Source organism: Heptranchias perlo, chromosome 5, assembly GCF_035084215.1.
Source record: "Heptranchias perlo isolate sHepPer1 chromosome 5, sHepPer1.hap1, whole genome shotgun sequence".
In the NCBI taxonomy this organism is placed as follows: domain Eukaryota; kingdom Metazoa; phylum Chordata; class Chondrichthyes; order Hexanchiformes; family Hexanchidae; genus Heptranchias; species Heptranchias perlo.
The window spans coordinates 43173331-43192507 of NC_090329.1; the positions used below are offsets into that span (position 1 = coordinate 43173331).

The 19177-nt window shown below is 41.5% G+C and overlaps 1 protein-coding gene across 2 annotated transcripts in view; it reads right to left on the bottom strand.

Moving 5' to 3' along the window:
- nbas (NBAS subunit of NRZ tethering complex) overlaps positions 1-19177 on the bottom strand; it is a 293872-nt gene that overhangs the window by 86899 nt on the left and 187796 nt on the right. For both annotated transcript variants that reach the window (XM_067984290.1, XM_067984291.1), the window contains exons 40-42: positions 9816-9953; positions 2993-3222; positions 116-226 (exon numbers count right to left, since the gene is read on the bottom strand). In XM_067984290.1, the coding sequence (XP_067840391.1) occupies positions 116-226; positions 2993-3222; positions 9816-9953 (479 nt within the window). The remainder of the gene's footprint in view (positions 1-115; positions 227-2992; positions 3223-9815; positions 9954-19177) is intronic.

Sequence of the window (19177 nt, forward strand, 5' to 3'; positions counted from 1 at the left end):
ACTCGCATTAGAAGAAGAATGTGAAATCAGGATTGAGAAGTATACAGAAAAATGGTTTTAAAAGTAAGTAGAGGAGATACATTTGTACAAATAGACCCAGTACTTAACTACTCACCCACTATCAGTGAAAAGGAATTCCAAATGTGTCATGTAAACTTCCCAGAGTGGGATACTGTAACGCTGAGCCAGAGACAGAGATATCTTGTACACATTTTCCTCCAAGGTTCTATGAAAAAACAAATTATTTATAAATATGGAAAGATGAGTATTTGAAATCATCCCGCCAGAAAATTCATGCAAATAATCCTATGCAAACAAAATTTAATGGGTAAGTTATATTAAGCTAACAGATAAATAAAACTATCCACAAGCCATTAACATTAAATTGGCTAGTCTTCTCATCTGGGGATTGTGAGATAGAATGAATAAGAAGATTATGGTCTTGAAATTCCATGAGGGTTTTCCCCAATCTCCTGGCATAACTTAGCGGGAGAATGGCAGAATTCCCAGAGAAGTGGCTGAAAATGGCCCTGTACACAGCTTTTCTGAAGGGGTCTGCTGGTTTCCTGCCGAAGTTACAGCGAGAAACTAGAAGAACCATCATGGAATTTCAGAATCTATCTTTTCAGCTTTTGGGTCTGGGTTTTCCAGTGTAGATATCATGAAGGAGCCTGAGGTCAGATCAAGGTTTATAAATGAGATCAGTTCTACTCTGCTTTCACATGCTATGAAGAAACCATACAAGTTTTTAACTTGCTCCTTCCTTTCCCCAGACAATTTATTCAACAGTATACATGATTAAAATTCTAGTAAGATGCAGTTTTTAGTTAATCATTCAAACAGCTGAAGACATTTCCCAGTGAAATGAAACATCCAGAACAAGTTAAGAGACTTATTTTATTTTAAGTGGACTGGACTGATTAATTGAAACTTCACCAGAAAAGCTGAGTTTGAACTTCATTATTGCTATGCAGTCTTGTACCCAGTGGACATGAATCCACTTCAGTAGCTGTTCTGAACTTGGCATTCACCCAGCTATCTTGTTCTAATAGACTGGTGTAAAAAGTACTAAGTAAGAATATCAGAATGTTGAAACAAGTTGATGCTGTTTAGCTTTATCCTATCATCTACGTCTTGCATAACGACAGCAACTTGCATTTATATAGTGCCTTTAACAAAATGGAACATCCCAAGGCACTTCACATGATCGTAATCAGACAAAAACTGACACCAAGCCAAAGAAGGAGGTATTAGTATCAGTGACTAAAAGCTTAGTCAAAGAGGGGGGTTTTAAGGAACATCTTAAAGGAGGAGAAAATTGGGGATGGAATTCCAGAGCTTAGGGTCTAGACTGCTGAAGGCACGGCTGCCACTGGTAGGGCGAAGGAACTGGGGATGCACAGGAGGCCAGAACTAGAGGAATGCAGAGTTCTCAGAGCCTCGTAGGGCTGGAGGAGGATACAAAAAATATTAGGGGCAAAGTCATGGAGGGATTTGAACACGATGATGATGATAATTTGGAAGGGTGGAAGATGGGAGGCCAGCCAGGAGAGCATTGGAATAGTCGAGTGTGGAGGCAACAAAAACATGGATGAGCATTAAGGACACAATCTATCAAAAAAATAATGACTTACTCTGAACCCATAATGGCCTACTCTTTAGATGCTGAATTGTGTTGAGTACTTCAATGGAGTAAGTATTTATTGCATTCGTTGACAATTTGTTCCTTAAATTGTCAACTTAGCACAGAGATTACTCTTGAGATGTAGCTTATGGTTTTCCCATTTTACGATGATGTCTCTTAATTTTGCACCATTACCATTATACATTATCTTCCCTTGTTTATTTTTAAAAAATTAATCACACCCCCTCTCAATCTTTTTTTTGCTAGGAACAGATTTAGTTTCCTTAGCCTTTCTTTATAACTTAAATGATTTAAAACATGGTATCACCTTTGCTAAGTAATTTCCAGCATCCCTATCATTATTTAAAGAAGTCCCACAGAAGTACTTTTTAATTCAAGTATTCTCTGGAATATCAATTAAAAAAAAAAATCAGTATGGAGAACCTCAGGTAGGATCACTCCAGACTGGGTCACTAAATTAATGTTAATTGCTAAAAAACTGCCTCGTGTATCCCAAAGTGGCTGTATTGCAAACAGCAGAGGCAGTGACTTCAGCAGTTGCAAAAGCAAATAATATTTTGAGATATACAAATAAATTGATAAATTATACATCCATGGAAGTGTTACTGACAGTAAGACCATACATGGAGCATTGTGGCAGATATGGTTAAAGTGGAAGGAAAGGATAGGGAGAGTACGTTCTTGGAGAAGAGAAAGATAAAGTTACTTCAACTTTGATGCTTTTTTGAAAAATATCAGAGCCGCTCAACTCTTTAAAACCATGCTACAGGTAAAGAAATTTGCATTCCCAGTCAACAGCATGGTTTCCCCAAAGTCCTCAGGCCAGTTTAAAGTCCCCCCCCCTCTTCCCCCTGATGTTTGCAAGAGTCATTCTGGCATTTTCTCTGTAACTGACATCATTAGAGCGGCCACTTTCAGTAAAATATACACATGCCAAGAAATTCATCTGCCCCAATGCACAGCAAAAACAAAATGAACAATCATACTGATCTTGATGGTGCCATCTTCAACCCACCACCTACTTCAATTCAGTTTCTTTCTTCCTCTGCGCCATAGCCTGCCTAAAAGGTGTACGCCAAAGACAAGTTGGCGCCAATGTCCTTCTCTTTGGGTATGCTAGAGCTGTTTGAGTTGACTTTACCTCATATTTTCATTCCTGATAGAGAAATACTCTGCCTTTGCTCAACTCCTTCCCAAGAGCTTAGTAGAGTTGAGGAGCTCGGTAGCTGATGAAATGTGGTAAGGAAGGTAAAGCATAACACTGAATCAATTGGTGTTTGTTTACCAATTTATGTGGACAACTTAAATTACCTTGGAATAATTTAGCAATAACGATTTCATACTTACTCTGCTAAGCCTAGAATTGTCTCCCTTTTATATTGGCTATCTGTTGCAAATCGCTGTACATCCACTCCTTTGCCAAGGCCTTGAAGTGTCTGAGCTTGTGTGAAGTCAGTCAACAACTCATTGTAACAGTTAAGGTGATGAATCAGCGCCTGCACTTCTTCTGACCAACTCATGTCTGCATTTTCAGTCACATATTTTATGACCATTTTAATTACCTCTTTGGGGTCGGCCTGTAAAATTTCAGATGCATTGATGAAAGTTTATAAATTAAAATTTTAAAAAATCACCCTCTCTCCTACTTAACCCATTTAGCGTAAAAGAAAAAAACTAAAATAAATGTAATGGGCGTTGTCTGCACACATGGACAGTTCAAGCAAATTTGTTGAACAATGAACAAGTGAATAATCCAACAGTGAAAATATAGTTATATCTTTACAGTAGAAAGTCCTTTATCTATCTCCTTGAGATCACAACAGTAAAAACTAATCTAATCATAGAATGATACAGCACAGAAAGCGGCCATTCGGCCCATCATGCCTGCGCCGGCTCTTTGAAAGAGCTATCCAATTAGATCCACTTCCCTGCTCTTTCACCAAAGCCCTGCAAATTTCTCCTTTTCAAGTATATATCCAATTCCCTTTTGAAAGTTACTACTGAATCTGCTTCCACCACCCTTTCAGGCAGTGCATTCCAGAGCATAACAACTCACTGCGTAAAAAAATTCCCCTCATTTCCCCCTGGAATTTTTGCCAATTATCTTAAGTCTGTCCCCTCTGGTTACTGACCCTCCTGCCAGTGGAAAGAGTTTCTCCCTATCTACTCTGTCAAAACTCCTCATAATTTTGAACACTTCTATCAAATTCCCCCTTACCTTCTGCTCTAATTTATAATCTTTTATAAATGATTTTTAAATAAAAACAATGTTTCTAGCTTTCTTCCAAGAATTTCATACTTCCAGTCCATTTTATGCTGCTTCTCTGAGATTTCAAGAATTGCCTTTCTCATGGGATTTCCAATTGCCTTTCCTAAATTCAAACATAACTGTGTCTTTTTTATCCCGGAAAAAGGTTAGCAGGACATCATGAATTTTGAATAGCTGATCTATCAAATTCAAAAGGGAACTAAGACTGAAATATAAACTGAACCTATCACAAAGTCTCTATATATTTGAAAATTGTGTGCAAGACTTCTCAAGCCTGCTACCAGGGAGAACACAACAAACCCCAGAACATTGTACTAGGACAGGCCTAGATATGGAACACAGGGGAGGCTGTGCAAAGATAGGCTTCTTGGATACTAAAGGAACTCTGCACAGTTTTTCAGGTCCGGGTGCGGCAGAGACCAACTAAATTCTCCCAGATGACTCTTGTGGAGACGATTAGAAGTAGAGGGTGAAGGATATCTGGGATTGAATTTGACAAGAATAAATGACTAGGGCCCAAGATGTGAAAAGGCTGAGCTTCATTCTCATTATACTGATCCCTTCATGGACTGCTCCACGTCTTCTTCTCATAAGTTTCAGGTCTGTTCTTGGACTTCTGAATAGATACCAGGGGCGCTAAATTGGGCCGTGTAGCGCCCATTGTTTCAGCCCTACAGGGCCTCTCCGACATCCAAGATGGCACCTTGGCTGCGCACGCACGTTTCCAGTGCGACATGCGCCGGACGCCATCTCGGTATAGGAGTTAACGCAGGCGCAGATAAGGAACGCTGGAAGCATGTAAAGTAGGGAGAAAATGGCTACAATCAGTGTGCAACGCTGATTTAAAGTGATAGACACCATTTTGGGAGTTAACGCTCAACTCAACGCACAGTCTTAACCCCAACCATCTGAACGAGTCTTAAGAGTGCCTGGAGGACACCCCACCAGTGCTATTTAAAGTGACCATGCAGGATTTACAGGTTGGTGGCTGGATTATTGCCTCTGGCTGCTGAGACATTTGTAACTGTTTTTGAAGGTCTCCTATACTTGAATACTAGGACTAGGGGACATAGCCTAACATTTAGAGCCAAGAAGTGCAGGAGTGAAGTTAGGAAATGCTTCTACAAGCAAAGAGTGGAAGAAGTTTGGAATGCTCTTCTGCAAACGGCATTCGATGCTAGCTCAATTGTGAATGTTAAATCTGAGATTGATAGATTTCTGTGAACCAAGGGGCTAAGGCGGGTATATGGAGTTAGGTCACAGGTCCAGCATAATCTCACTGAATGGCAGAACAGGCTTGAGGGGCTAAATGCCACTGCCACTTGCTGCCTCCTGATATGCGCCACCTTCTCCTGCAAGAAAGCGGAACGTGTTTCTAGGTGATGTGCCTGTCATGGGTGAATAGCTGCTAGTGTGTGTGGCCTGTGAATTATGGGTGGGCAGCTTGCAATAGTGGTAATGTGCAAGGGTGAAAGGAAGCATCTGGTTGGAAGAGTTGAGTACTGATGGAAAGAGTTTGTTGGTATGTGGGTGATGGGGGTGTAGTGCGTGGAGCAGTGGACGCGGCTAGTGGTGCAGTTGGTAGGAGACGCCACTTGACAGTAGACGTCACTCACCTTGGCCATTCATGTCGAAGCATTGAACTTCTTCCTGCACTGCATCCATGTTCATGATGCTGTGCACCTGGTATTAGCTTTGTCCCCCGCTGCCTCCCATTGTCTTTTGGATATATGTCTGGAGGGCCTCATCCTCCCTCCCCCCCACCGCGGATATAGGATGTCCCTCCTTCTGTCCACCTCTTGCACCAAGATCTCTAATGCATCAGCAGAGAACCTTGGTGCACGCACTCTCGCAGGCCTGGTACCAACTCAGATCGGCAGATTGGTGAGGTCTGGCGTGCAGATTGGAGGATGTGGGATTCAATGTTTTAACATAACTCAGTGTGTAAACATAGGGATGGGACCTGCATCTGTGTTTTACATGTGCGATGTCTGATCTCCGTTCAGGCTCCGTGCAAACAGTAGACTGTTATTTTCAGTAAATAACAGGTACCAGCTACCTTTAAGAGATTTCTAAGAAACATCCTCCCTTTAAGAGATTGGGCTCCCTCTGCTGGCAGAAAGTGCAAATTGCATTGATTTCACGTGCAAGGCCCAGAATGGAACGCTGATTGCAGGTTAGTACTCAGGCCGGCTGAAACTCGAGTCATGCCTGCGCAGGGGTCATTGGCCACGGGTTAATAGTGCATCATGCTACCCGTGCCCAAAAATGGCACTTATCCAATTTTTTCCCCCCACATATTTTAGCTAATGTGTGCAGGATGATAGAGTGTGTAGTCTCACACAGTGCCCATAAGCTATTAATGTCTACTGGTACTGGTGTCAAAAGAGGAATTATCTTAGCAATTGCAAAAGTCTGCCATGTACTTCATTGTGGCTGAGGAAATAGTTTCAAATCCATCCCTCAAAATCAATTCTCAGAAGGTCTTTGGGCAACACGTTCTCTGGAAGTTTGCAAGGCTGCAATGGCAGAACATTTACTGAGTAAAACCAGTTCCCAAACAGACTGTGCTTCATCTAGAGTTGATTCTCCAATGGTTAAGACTCAGTTGACTGGTACCAAGGTCATGGAAATAAATATTTGTCAGCTGGTGTTGCAACAAACTCTTTGAAACATTGAAACCTTAGTGGAAAAAAATATGTATAACTTGCAGAAACTTATACAAAACATCACTGTAAGAAAAGCATTATACAAGCTTTCTGTATAATATTGCTAACCTTGTTAGGGAAAAGCGTTATGTTAGCTTTTCCTGTAAACAAAGATTTTCTATTAAACAAGCTTTTGTGTTACTTTGTACAGAGAAGGTCCCCTTGAACAATGAGTATTATGTGTCATTCTTATCTCATGTGCATAAGATGGGTAAAGGGAGTTATCCATACTTTGGTGGGAGTGTGGGATGCTTTGGTCAAACATAGTGTCCTTGATAATTGGAGACAAGTAATCATATAGGAGACATGATGTCAGATGTTGTGTCATCTGAAATTTAAGGAAGTAAAGCGGATGGCAGATTCATGTGACAGGGAGGATGATTGATGGGAGGCCCCATACAAAGCTAATGTGTCTAAAAACATAAATGAGGATGAAATCATATTTGCTAGAACGTTCTCAGAACGAGGCTGGACTGCTCAACTAGTAAAGACCTTTTAGAAGTACACATCGAAGTTTGCACCGTGATAAACTTTGCAGGTTGTGTGTTTAATCGTACTCTTGTATTTTAACATCTTTGCTACTTATTATAACTTCTTAATAAAGCTATTATACATTGGAACACAACACCTCGGAGCCTTTTTGATTAAAGACTGAATCTTGAAAATAGATGACTCCCAATCATTACAACTATTTTAGTCATAAAACCAGATCACGTGGACAAAATTGGACATTTCTATGGGTAAAACAATAAGTATTGCTGCCATTGATGACAATGTAGGTCACCCATGCCTTTGTTACCTCTAGACTCGACCATTCCAATGCCAGCATCCCACCCTGAACCCTCCGTAAATGAGCTCATCCAAAACTCTGCTGCCCGTATCCTAACTCGCATCAAATGTCGTTCACCCATCTCCCCTGTGCTTGCTGACCTACATTGGCTCCCGCGGGGTCTGGCAATGCCTTGGTTTAAAAATTCTCATCCTTGTGATCAAACCCCTCCAAATCCCTGATTTTTATTGCTCCACCATTGGCGGCTGTACCTTCAGCTGCCTAGGCCCTAGACTCCAGAATTCCTTCCCTAGACCTCTCTGCCTCTCTCTCCTCCTTTAAGTTGCTCCTTAAAACCTACCTCTTTGACCAAGCTTTTGGTCACCAGTCCTGATATTTCCTTATGTGGCTCAGTGTGAAATTTTGTTTGATAACACTCCTGTGAAGCACCTTAGGATGTTTTACTATGCTAAAGGCGCTATATAAATGCAAGTAGTTGATGTTTTATGCAGCGTGACTGAAGTATAATACTCAGCCAAGAAGGCCAAGTACAGCATTAAGTTCTTTTAAAAAAAAGTGTTCCAGTATGTTCTTCCTCTGTTGGAGGGCAGAATATCCATTTGTGTGTATGCCTGTCATCGTGTAGCCTCAATTAAAATTGTGATTCCTATTCATTTTGTTTTGATATAAAAATAGGAAGTTTACTGAACTGATTTAAGAGATTATTTGAGTGCATGACACATGGAGAATTAAGTCAAGATGCCACATGCAGTCTTGATCTGCCCCCCAAAGTAGTCAATCTCAGCAACATTATTACGGGGAAGCACCGAGCAGAAAGTGTCGCCGTTCCACTAGTTAGGAACTAAAAAAAAATCATGCCCGGGTCACACTCAATTTAAATTGATAAGTACAAACTGTCAACATATATATGTGGAATAATAGATACGGGAGCCTTTGCTACCAGATTGTAATTCAATTTTGTGTTCTGAGAGACCAAATGGCCATATACAAGTGGCAAAGGAAGTGACAAATAGTATGAACTGCAGTGAACATTGTGATGTAGATGGAACTATCTAATAACTAGTAGTCTATTGGGAAGGGGTAGCATGCATGCCAGTGCTGGTGTTATATTTATCTAATCTGTGCCAGACAAGTGGGGAAGGTCTACAATCTTGTGGAAAGTTTCCTATAATGTCCAAGTCAAAATGGTACAAGTTCTATTTTGCTCTTTAGCACCAGGAATTGAACAAAAGGCAGAAGCAGATGGAAAGATGCTGGTAAATGAAGAACATAACAGGATCGAAAAAACGATGGACAGAAAGTCACGAGGGAAAGCAATGTTTGCTGTGCTCTTAGTTACAAAATAGGGGTTAGCTGCCTTATAATAAACAGATTATAATGAGGGCTATTGCACATGACATTTCAGCACCACCAGGCCACACCACTTGTGAATTCAACCTAATGAATTAGACTTGAACAACAGATGGTGCAATATTATTTCATACCACACAAACAGGATGCTTACATATTGGCACAAAACATTTCCACACATCAGAACCATTATCTTCACTGTGAAATACTGGAACAAAATATTTGCTTAAAAGAATACAAACTAAATTTTTTATATCTTTATCTTGTAATTAGTTGCACCTTGATAATTTAGTAATTCAGAAAGCTACAGCATAGAAAGACATGAATAATTGAATGCAACACCATTGGAAGTCACAAGTAAATTCTTGGAACTATTTCAAAATAGAGAGGATCTTTCTTCCAACTCTCAAAACCAGTCAAAGACTCCAAGTTTTATTGCATGTTAACTGATGGCTTAAGACATGTTGTCTTGAAAATTTGAATATTGATTTCATTATCAACCCGAGCAACTCTCTTATAAGTACATGTGTAGTGGCAACAAAATCTTGTATAAAAACAAAGTGCAGGTGATTCATATGGGAATGCCCCCAAACCAATATATACTAATGAGGTTAAAATAAGCAGTCCTTAGATTTGCTTAAATAGGCTGTGTTTGTCAACTCAGCTTAAAAAGAGCAACTTACTGATTTTTAAAATGCTGCAGGAGTAAATAAATATCTAACATGCATCATTCAAGATAATTCTATTTCAACATCAACCATCACAACGTCAATATTTAAAGCAGCTCAAAGTAATGCACTTCAGTGCAAGGCAATCAACATGAAATTTAATAAGATCTAATCAGAAATACATGTTTTTGATGCTGTTATATATCACTTCCTTTCTTCCTCATATATTGATTTACAGGTAATTACTTGAGAGAGAGAGAGAGAGAGAGAGAAATACAGTTCTCAGCAATAAGCTGCAATGCAATCTCAGCACTGCCTGCACAAATGATATTTCAATTACACAACTGCACTTCTATTGCAACTGGCCCCATTTCTGAGCACTAACCTTGTATAGTGGGTGGCATTTGTCCTTGAAACATGGACTTAAGCGGACATAGATCTGCACGGCATAATAGTATCCAGCGAACTGAAGAGACAAAGCTGAATGAGGCTGCTTCTCGAAACACTTAGTAGCATCCACAATCTGTTAGAAATTTTAAAAAGGTAAAATTTAAAACAGGGAAATAAATTGTTCATAAGTCAAGCCATTTACAGTAGCTGACATGAAACACTAACAGAAGCTATTTTTGAAAAGCATGAATAAACTTCAATGTTTATGTTTCTGACAAGGGGATATTGATGTATTTCACAATAACACTCAATTTCCGTGAAAACTCCATTCTAATTTTTTTCTTTCAAATGCCTATTTAAATTGTGTAATCTATTTTATAAATAATTTACAGATAATTTCTAAATCAAGTCAACTTAGAGATAACTTCCAAATGCAGTTATCCAAATAGGGGTATCGCACGGATGTGCTCCCTTTGAAATCTTTGGAACATTACAGCTTTGCAGATGTCACATTATTCCTTCTTCAATGCCCACATTGTACAGCTATGGCAGCCTATGCTACACTCCAGTTCTTTTTGACCATGAGAGCTGTGAACAGAGGTGAACAGCATCATAGTGGGAAAAATATTATAGCAACTACTAACATTTAAATCTTTCAGATTTATTCAACCTCCTGAAATCCGACAGGAAGTAGTAAAATTTGCACCAGGCAAAACTATTTTGATTAGGTGATCTTCCTCATTCCGTTGTTTATGAGGCCTTGCTCTAAGCTACATCTGATGTTCATTTACTGCTGTCACCAGCAGTCCTGGCTATTGTTTACATACACACCTGAAAAAGCTAATCACTGACATTCTTTTCTTCCCCTACTTTGAATGCAAGATTAACATTTGCAACAGTCTTGATGGAAATTTTCCATTTCTGAAGAAGTTTTCACGAAGCTTAATTTTTTGTTTACATTTTAACACCACTTTTCTTGGCTGATAATTACCCACCCGAATCGGTTTCAGTCAAGTTCACTGATCCTTGGGTGATGGTGGATGCCGCTTCTCACTTTAAAATTTGCTTTGACTATCATGGCTCATTCATAGCGCCCATTACCCATGGTACTTGTTTACACTGTCTTTATAAAATTTGCTGTACAGAAGGAGGCCTTTTAGCTCACTGCACCTGTGTTAATTCTTCAATTGGAGCTATCTACTCTAATCCTGTTTCTTTTTTTTTATTCATTCATGGGATGTGGGCGTCGCTGGCAAGGCCAGCATTTATTGCCCATCACTAACTGCCCTTCAGAAGGTGGTGGTGAGCTGCCTTCTTGAACCGCTGCAGTCCGTGTGGTGAAGGTTCTCCCACAGTGCTGTTAGGTAGGAAGTTCCAGGATTTTGACCCAGTGACCCAAGTCGGGATGGTGTGTGACTTGGAGGGGAACGTGCAGGTGGTGATGTTCCCATGTGCCTGCTGCTCTTGTCCTTCTAGATGGTAGAGGTCGTGGGTTTGGAAGATGCTGTCGAAGAAGCCTTGGCGAGTTGCTGCAGTGCATCGTGTAGATGGTACACACTGCAGCCAGGGTGCGCCGGTGGTGGAGGGTTAGGGTGGTGGGTGGGGTGCCAATCAAGCAGGCTGCTTTGTCCTGGATAGTGTCGAGTTTCTTGAGTGTTGTTGGAGCTGCACTTATCCAGTTAAGTGGAGAGCAGTCCATCACAATCCTGACTTGTGCCTTGTAGATGGTGGAAAGGCTTTGGGGAGTCAGGAGGTGAGTCACCCAGCCTCTGACCTGCTCTTGTAGCCACAGTATTTATGTGGCTGGTCCAGTTAAGTTTCTGGTCAATGGTGACGCCCAGGATGTTGATGGTGGGGGATTCGTTGATGGTAATGCCATTGAATGTCAATGGGAGAGTGGTTAGACTCTCTCTTGTTGGAAATGGTCATTGCCTGGCACTTGTCTGGCGAGAATGTTACTTGCCACTTATCAGCCCAAGCCTGGATGTTGTCCAGGTCTTGCTGCATGCGGGCATGGACTGCTTCATTATCTGAGGGGTTGCGAATGGAACTGAACACTGTGCAATCATCAGCAAACATCCCCATTTCTGACCTTATGATGACGGGAAGGTCATTGATGAAGCAGCTGAAGATGGTTGGGCCGAGGACATTGCCCTAACTCCTGCAGCAATGTACTGGGGCTGAGATGATTGGCCTCCAACAATTACTACCATCTTCCTTTGTGCTAAGTATGAATCCAGCCATTGGAGAGTTTTCCCCCTGATTCCCATTGACTTCAATTTTACTAGGGCTCCTTGGTGCCGCACTCGGTCAAACACTGCCTTGATGTCAGCTCACCTCTGGAATTCAGCTCTTTTGTCAATGTTTGGACCAAGGCTGTAATGAGGTCTGGAGCCGAGTGGTCCTGTTGGAACCCAAACTGAACATCGGTGCGCAGGTTATTGGTGAGTAAGTGCCGCTTGATAGCACTGTCGACAACACCTTCCATCACTTTGCTGATGATTGAGAGTAGACTGATGGGGCAGTAATTGGCCGGATTGGATTTGTCCTGCTTTTTGGGGACAGGACATATCTGGGCAATTTTTCACATTGTTGGGTAGATGCCAGTGTTGTAGCTGTACTGGAACAGCTTGGCTAGAGGTGCGGCTAGTTCTGGAGCTGCCCATTCCTCATTTCCTATTGTATTCTTCTTGCCAGCGCTGCTCCCCTGATTAAGCCTCAGGTTAAAATGGCAAATCAGGCTCCGATATCAGCATTGTAGCCCGATCTGTCTATTTAAAAAGAGGACCCAGACAGCTTGGGGCGGGTGTCTTTGCCGTCTGCAATTTAAAATTGCAGTCAGGCAGATCTGGGCGGGAGCAGAGCGGGTAGGTCCCCTGCTCCATCTGTTCAGGTGGATGTGAAAGATCCCATGGCACTAAGAGCAGGGAAGTTCTCCCAGTGTTCTAGCCAACATTTATCTCTTAACCAACACCACCAAAACAGATTAACTGGTCATTTATCTCACTGCTGTTTGTGGGACCTTGCTGTGTGCAAATTTGCTGCTGCATTTGCTTACGTAACAATAGTGATTACACTTCAAACGGAATTCATTAGCTGTTAAGCACTTTGGAACATCCTGAGGAGGTGAAAGATGCCATAAAAATGCAAGTTGTTATTGTAATAGCATTTTGAACACAATGAATAATACAAGCAAGCCAACTGGGTTTCAATCTAATGCATTTGCATATACAAAGGTATGTCTCCTTGATTTCTATAGCAAACATATCGTCTGTTCTGGGGCTGCTGTGTATGTCAAACAGACTAGGCCGTTGTTTCTGTAGGTCAACATGGTTTTAACCCAGTGTGTACAGTGACAAGAAAGAAAGAATCCAATAACATTATACATCATCGACAAAAATACTTCATTTTTGTCATCTTTGCTTTTACATTTAATGCCCCTGTGTATAAAACACAGAATCTCATTTGCCTTTTTATGGTCTTTTCTGACTCCATTGTCAACTGCAAAAATCTAGGTATCTGCAGCCCTAGATCACTCCACTCCTCCATGCTGTTAAGAAATGCTGTTTGGGATTTACTTCCTTTCATTCCTTTTTCCTGAAAATGTACTACTTTATACTGCTCTGCACTGAATTGCATCTGCCACCTATCTGGCTACTTTACTAACCTGCACATCTCCTCCTACAATCTCTCAGGGGCATAGTTACCTCAGATTCCTGCTCTTGCCTCCAACAACAGACAGTGAATCACATGTAAGCAGGAGTGCTGTCAAAAGCAATTCAGGAAAGAAATACTGTCTGAACACCATTCTGAGCAGATGCTCATGTCCCAGAAGGTGGCAGTGGAGTTCTCAGCTGACATACAAGCCTCCTGAACTTCAAGGTTTTTCACTTCCATCCAGTGGTACCCAATGCCATTTTCAAGTGTACGACCAGAATGCTGGAGTCCGACAGATTCTCAGGTGGCTTGATCTCACGGCACATCCATAATTGTCACCTCATGACAGGATTAATCCCAGTCATGGGATGTTATCTATATGATCTACAACAGGACCAAATGGCTGTGTCTGTTAACAGTGACCTCTTTCACAAAAGAAAGGTGGCATCAATCATGCCACTCACTCCAGAAGTATTCCTTCATTTGTCTTCTCTTGTACAGAACATCTCATAGCTTACTACTGTTAAATTGATCACCGTAGCATCTATTTCTGCCTTGGCAGGGACCCATAGGCACTGGCCCTGGCACAAGGCCGAAGTAGTTGAACTTCACCCAATGTCCTTACTCCAGCAGTCTGTCAACTTGCTTGAGGAGCAATGGACTTCAAACTAAATTACAGGAGGAATAACCCATTTCTCAGATTACAAAGAGGTGGAGGAGGCAGGGGAGATGTGTATGCTTTCCAATTTTTCTCACAGAGGAAATTAGATGCCTTCATTGCTAGTTCTGCCCACATCTCTTTTTAATAAGCAAAATAAAATGCTCACTTTTGCTCTAGTATAAACCTGGTTAATGTATTTAAGGACAAGACATCTTCATAGTTTCATCTTCCTCCTCCAATGTGGGCAATCATTAAAATTGTTTGGAAGAACCTAAGTCAAGGTGCAGCAGTACTCTCTGGGCCCAATGCTGTACGGAATTTCCAAGGCACCTGAGGAGCTCTTGTTAACCCAGTCTTTTGATGACTATCCTGTTGTGTTCGACATTCAAAGGATGGGAAGTTGCCAATACAAAGGCAAAGTTCCCTTGAGAAAGAAGAAAAACAACTTGGTGTTTGGGAGGAAATTATATGGAGAAACATTCTCCAGAGGTTGCGACATCTCAAAAGGCTCACTGGATGAGGAAACAGTGCATTTGCAGCACCTTAGTGAAGCTATTATTTGATGACACAAAATTACACAAACATGCAAGGCAGATTTCAATCCCGCCTCCTCTGTCCTGATGTGATTCAAATTTGGCATTAGTGCTGCAGAGCTTCACACATCTGTGTACTCAACATTTTGCTAAGATGTGGAACACACTCATTGTTTTCACTGATTGTTGAAATGATAATAAGGAGATACACATTGAAGATAATTACAAAAAGAATTAAAAGGAATTTAGAAAAAAAAATACAAGTGTGATTGGAATGTGGAAATCTCTGCCACAAACTGTTGTTGTAAGAAAAAGGGAACTGGCTATTTCCTTGAAAAAGAGAAATAATACAGCATATAGAAAGTGAGCAGGAGAGTGGGATTAGACAAGGTGGCTCATTAGAGAACATCACCAGCACAGACTTGATGGGACGAAATGGATCATTTCTGTGTTGTGACAGTCTATGACTACATTCTGCATACTGTCAATATGTTGATCATTTCAGTTCATGGTAAAGCTCTTAAAGGGGCAACCTCAACAAACTAGAAACACCAGTAAACCGTAACACAAAAAATCCTTGCAACATGCAAAGCTTCAACTCTGAAAACTGTTGATGCTAAAATGAAAAGGATCATTAACTAGTAATATACCATAAATAAAACCCATTGGATCATGAAAGTCTAGTGATTTTGCCAGACTTATAAATTCTGCTAGGCTAAGATCTTTCTCTTAGCTCACTGATAGTACATGTTGCTACTATTGCTGCGTATCACCTGTTTTAGGTGGAAATGTTGGTTGGAAAACATATATAAGGCCTGAATTCCCTCTGTATCCATTTGCGTGTGCATTTTAGCTGCTGCTTTGAATCAGAGCTCATTATTTCTATCTCGCTTTTGTTGCTTTTTTACTCTTGGGCCTTTCTCTCTTGTCTCCTCCCCTTCCTTCACCCAGTCATGGCTCCTTTCATTTCTCCCCTCTCGAGTACTTTGCTCCTGCCATCATAACTCCTATTCCAAACCAACACAATTCCTTTGCCTTTCTTTTCTCCCACCATTCATTCCAGACTTGGCATTCCCTTTTCCTACCATACCAAACCTCTCCCCTGTACCAGCGCTGAACCATGCTCTTGCTTCTGTCTTGTCTCCTTTAATGCTCTGTCTGAGCTCATTTTGTCCATGACACCCAGCTCCTGCTCCCTTAACTCTATTCCCACTAAACAGCTGACCACCAACCTTCCTTTGCTGGCCCTCAAGCTAGTTGACATCGTCATCAACCCTCTCCTAAAAAAAAGCCTTGACCCCTCTATCCTTGCAAACTGAAGCCCCAATCTACAATCTCCCTTTCCTCTATAAAGTCCTCAAGCATGTTATCGTCTCCCAAATCTGTGCCCATCTTTCCCACAATTTCCTTTTGAATCTTTTCATCACTGCTCCAGTACTGAAGCAGCCCCAACCAAAGTTAAAAATTATATCCTCTGTGACTGGTGCATTATGCCTCCTAGGACATAAAAAATAGGAGCAGGAGTAGGCCAAATGCCCCTCGAGCCTGCTTCGCCATTCAATAAGATAATGGCTGATCTTCTACCTCAACGCCACTTTCCCGCCCTATCCCCATATCCCTAGATTCCCTTAGAGTCCAAAAATTTATCGATCTCAGTCATGAATGCCCATCAATGACTGAGCATCCACAGCCCTCTGGGGTGGAGAATTCCAAAGATTCAAAACCCTCTGAGTGAAGATATTTTTCCTCATCTCAGTCCTAAATGGCCGACCCCTTACTTTGAGACTATGACCCTAGTTGTAGACTCTCCAGCCAGGGATGCTGCCAGAGTCTCAGTAAAGGAAGATATAGTTGAGATACTGGACGGGCTAAAAATTGAAAAGAGGTACTTAAAAGTAGATAAGTTATCCGGTCCGGATGGGATGCATCCTAGGTTGCTGAGGGGAGTAAGGGTGGAAATTACAGAGATACTGGCCATAATCTTCCAAACTAGATGCGGGGATGGTGCCAGAGGACTGGAGAATTGCAAATGTTACACCCTTGTTCAAAAAAGGGTGTAAGGATAAACCCTGCAACTATAGGCCAGTAAGTTTAACCTTAGTGGTGGGGAAACTTTTAGAAACGATAATCCGGGACAGAATTAACAGTCACTTGGACGAGTGTGGATTGATTAGGGAAAGCCAGCACGGATTTGTTAAAGGCAAATCATGTTTAACTAACCTGATAGAGTGTTTTGATGAGGTAACAGAGAGGGTAGATGAGGGTAATGCAATTAATGTGGTGTATATGGACTTTCAAAAGGCATTTGATAAAGTGCCCCATGGTAGGCTTAAAATCAAGATTGCAGCCCATGGAATAAAGGGGGCAGCATCAACATGGGTACGGAATTGGCTAAGGCACAGGAAACAGAGACTAGTGGTGAATGGTTGTTTTTTGGACTGGAGGGAAGTGTATAGTGGTGTTCCCCAGGGGTCGGTGCTGAGACCACAGCTTTTCTTGATATATATTAATGACTTGGACTTGGGTGTACAGGGCACAATTTCCAAATTTGCAGATGACACAAAACTTGGAAGTGTAGTGAACAGTGAGGAGGATAGTGATAGACTTCAAGAGGATATAGACAGGCTGGTGGCATGGGCGGGCACGTGGCAGATGAAATTTAATGCAGAAAAATTAAAAGTGATACATTTCGGTTGGAAGAACGAGGAGAGGCAATATAAACTAGAGGGCACAATTCTAAAAGGGGTAGAGGAAAAGAGAGATCTGGGGGTATATGAGCACAAATCGTTGAAGGTGATGGTTAAAAAAGCGTACGGGATCCTGGGCTTTATAAATAGAGGCATGGAGTACAAAAATATGGAAGTCATGATGAACCTTTATAAAACACTGGTTCGGCCACAACTGGAGTATTGTGTCCAGTTCTGGGCACCGCACTTTAGGAAAGATGTGAAAGCCTTAGAGAGGTAGAGAAGAGATTTACTAGAATGATTCCAGGGATGAGAGGCTTTAGTTACGTGGATAGACTGGAGAAGCTGGGGTTGTTCTCCTTGAAACAGACGCTTGCAAGGAGATTTGATAGAGTTTTTCAAAATCATGAAGGGTCTAGACAGAGTAGATAGAGAGAAACTGTTCCCATTGGTGGAAGGGTCAAGGTCAAGAGGACATAGATTTAAGGTGATTAGCAAAAGAACAAAAGGTGACATGAGAAAAAAACTTTTACACAGCGAGCGGTTAGGATCTGGAATGCACTGCCCGAGGGGGTGCTGGAAGCAGATTCAATCATGGCCTTCAAAAGGGAACTGGATAAGTACTTGAAAGGAAAAAGGGCTACGGGGATAGGGCGGGGGGAGTGGGATGGCTGGATTGCTCTTGCATAGAGCCGGTGTGGACTCGATGGGCCAAAAGGCCTCCTTCCGTGCTGTAACCTTTCTGGGGGAACAGTCTCTCAGTATCTACCCTGTCAAGCTCTCTTAGAATTTTGTACGTTTCAATGAGATCACCTCTTATTCTTCTAAACTCCAGAGAATATAGGCCCATTCTACTCAATCACTCCTCATAGGACAACCCTCTCATCCCAAGAATCAATCTAGTGAACCTCCGTTGCACCCCCTCTAAGGCAAGTATATTCTTTCTTAGGTAAGGAGACCAAAACTGTACACAGGTGTGGTCTTACCAAAGTCTTATATAATTGCAATAAGACCTCCTTATTCTTGTGCTCCAACCTCCTTGCACTAAAGACCAACATACCATTTGCCTTCCTAATTGCTTGCTGTACCTGCGTGTTAACTTTGTGATTCGTGTACAAGGACACTCAAATCCCTCTGACTACCAAAATTTCTTAGTGTCTTACCTTTTAAAAAAATATTCTGCTTTTGTATTTTTCCTATCAAAGTGGATAATTTCACATTTCCCCACATGACCACCTTCTCACCCACTCACTTAACCTGTCTATATCCCTTTTCAGCCTCTTTGCTTCCTCCTCACAGCTTACTTTCCCACCTAGCTTTGTATAGTCAGCAAACTTGGATACATTACACTCAGTCTCCTCATCTAAGTCATTGATATATATTGTAAACAGCTGAGGCCCAAGCACTGATCCTTGCAGCACCCCGCTAGTTACAACCTGCCAACCTGAAAATGACCCGTTTATCCCTACTCTCTGTTTTCTGTCCATTAACCAATTCTCAATCCATGCTAATATATTACCCTGAATCCCATGAGCCCTGATCTTATGTAACAATCTCTTGTATAGCACCTTATCGAATATCTTTTGAAAATCCAAAATACTACATCCACTGGTTCCCCATTATCTACCCCGCTAGTTACATCCTCAAAAAACTCTAATGAATTTGTCAAACACGATTTCCCTTTCATAAAACCATGTTGACTCAGAAAATCATAATATGATTAGGCAAAGTGCCCTGTTACTACGTTATAAGTTATAGATTCTAGCATTTTCCCTACTACTGATGACAGGCTAGCTTGCCTAGAGTTCCCTGTTTTCTC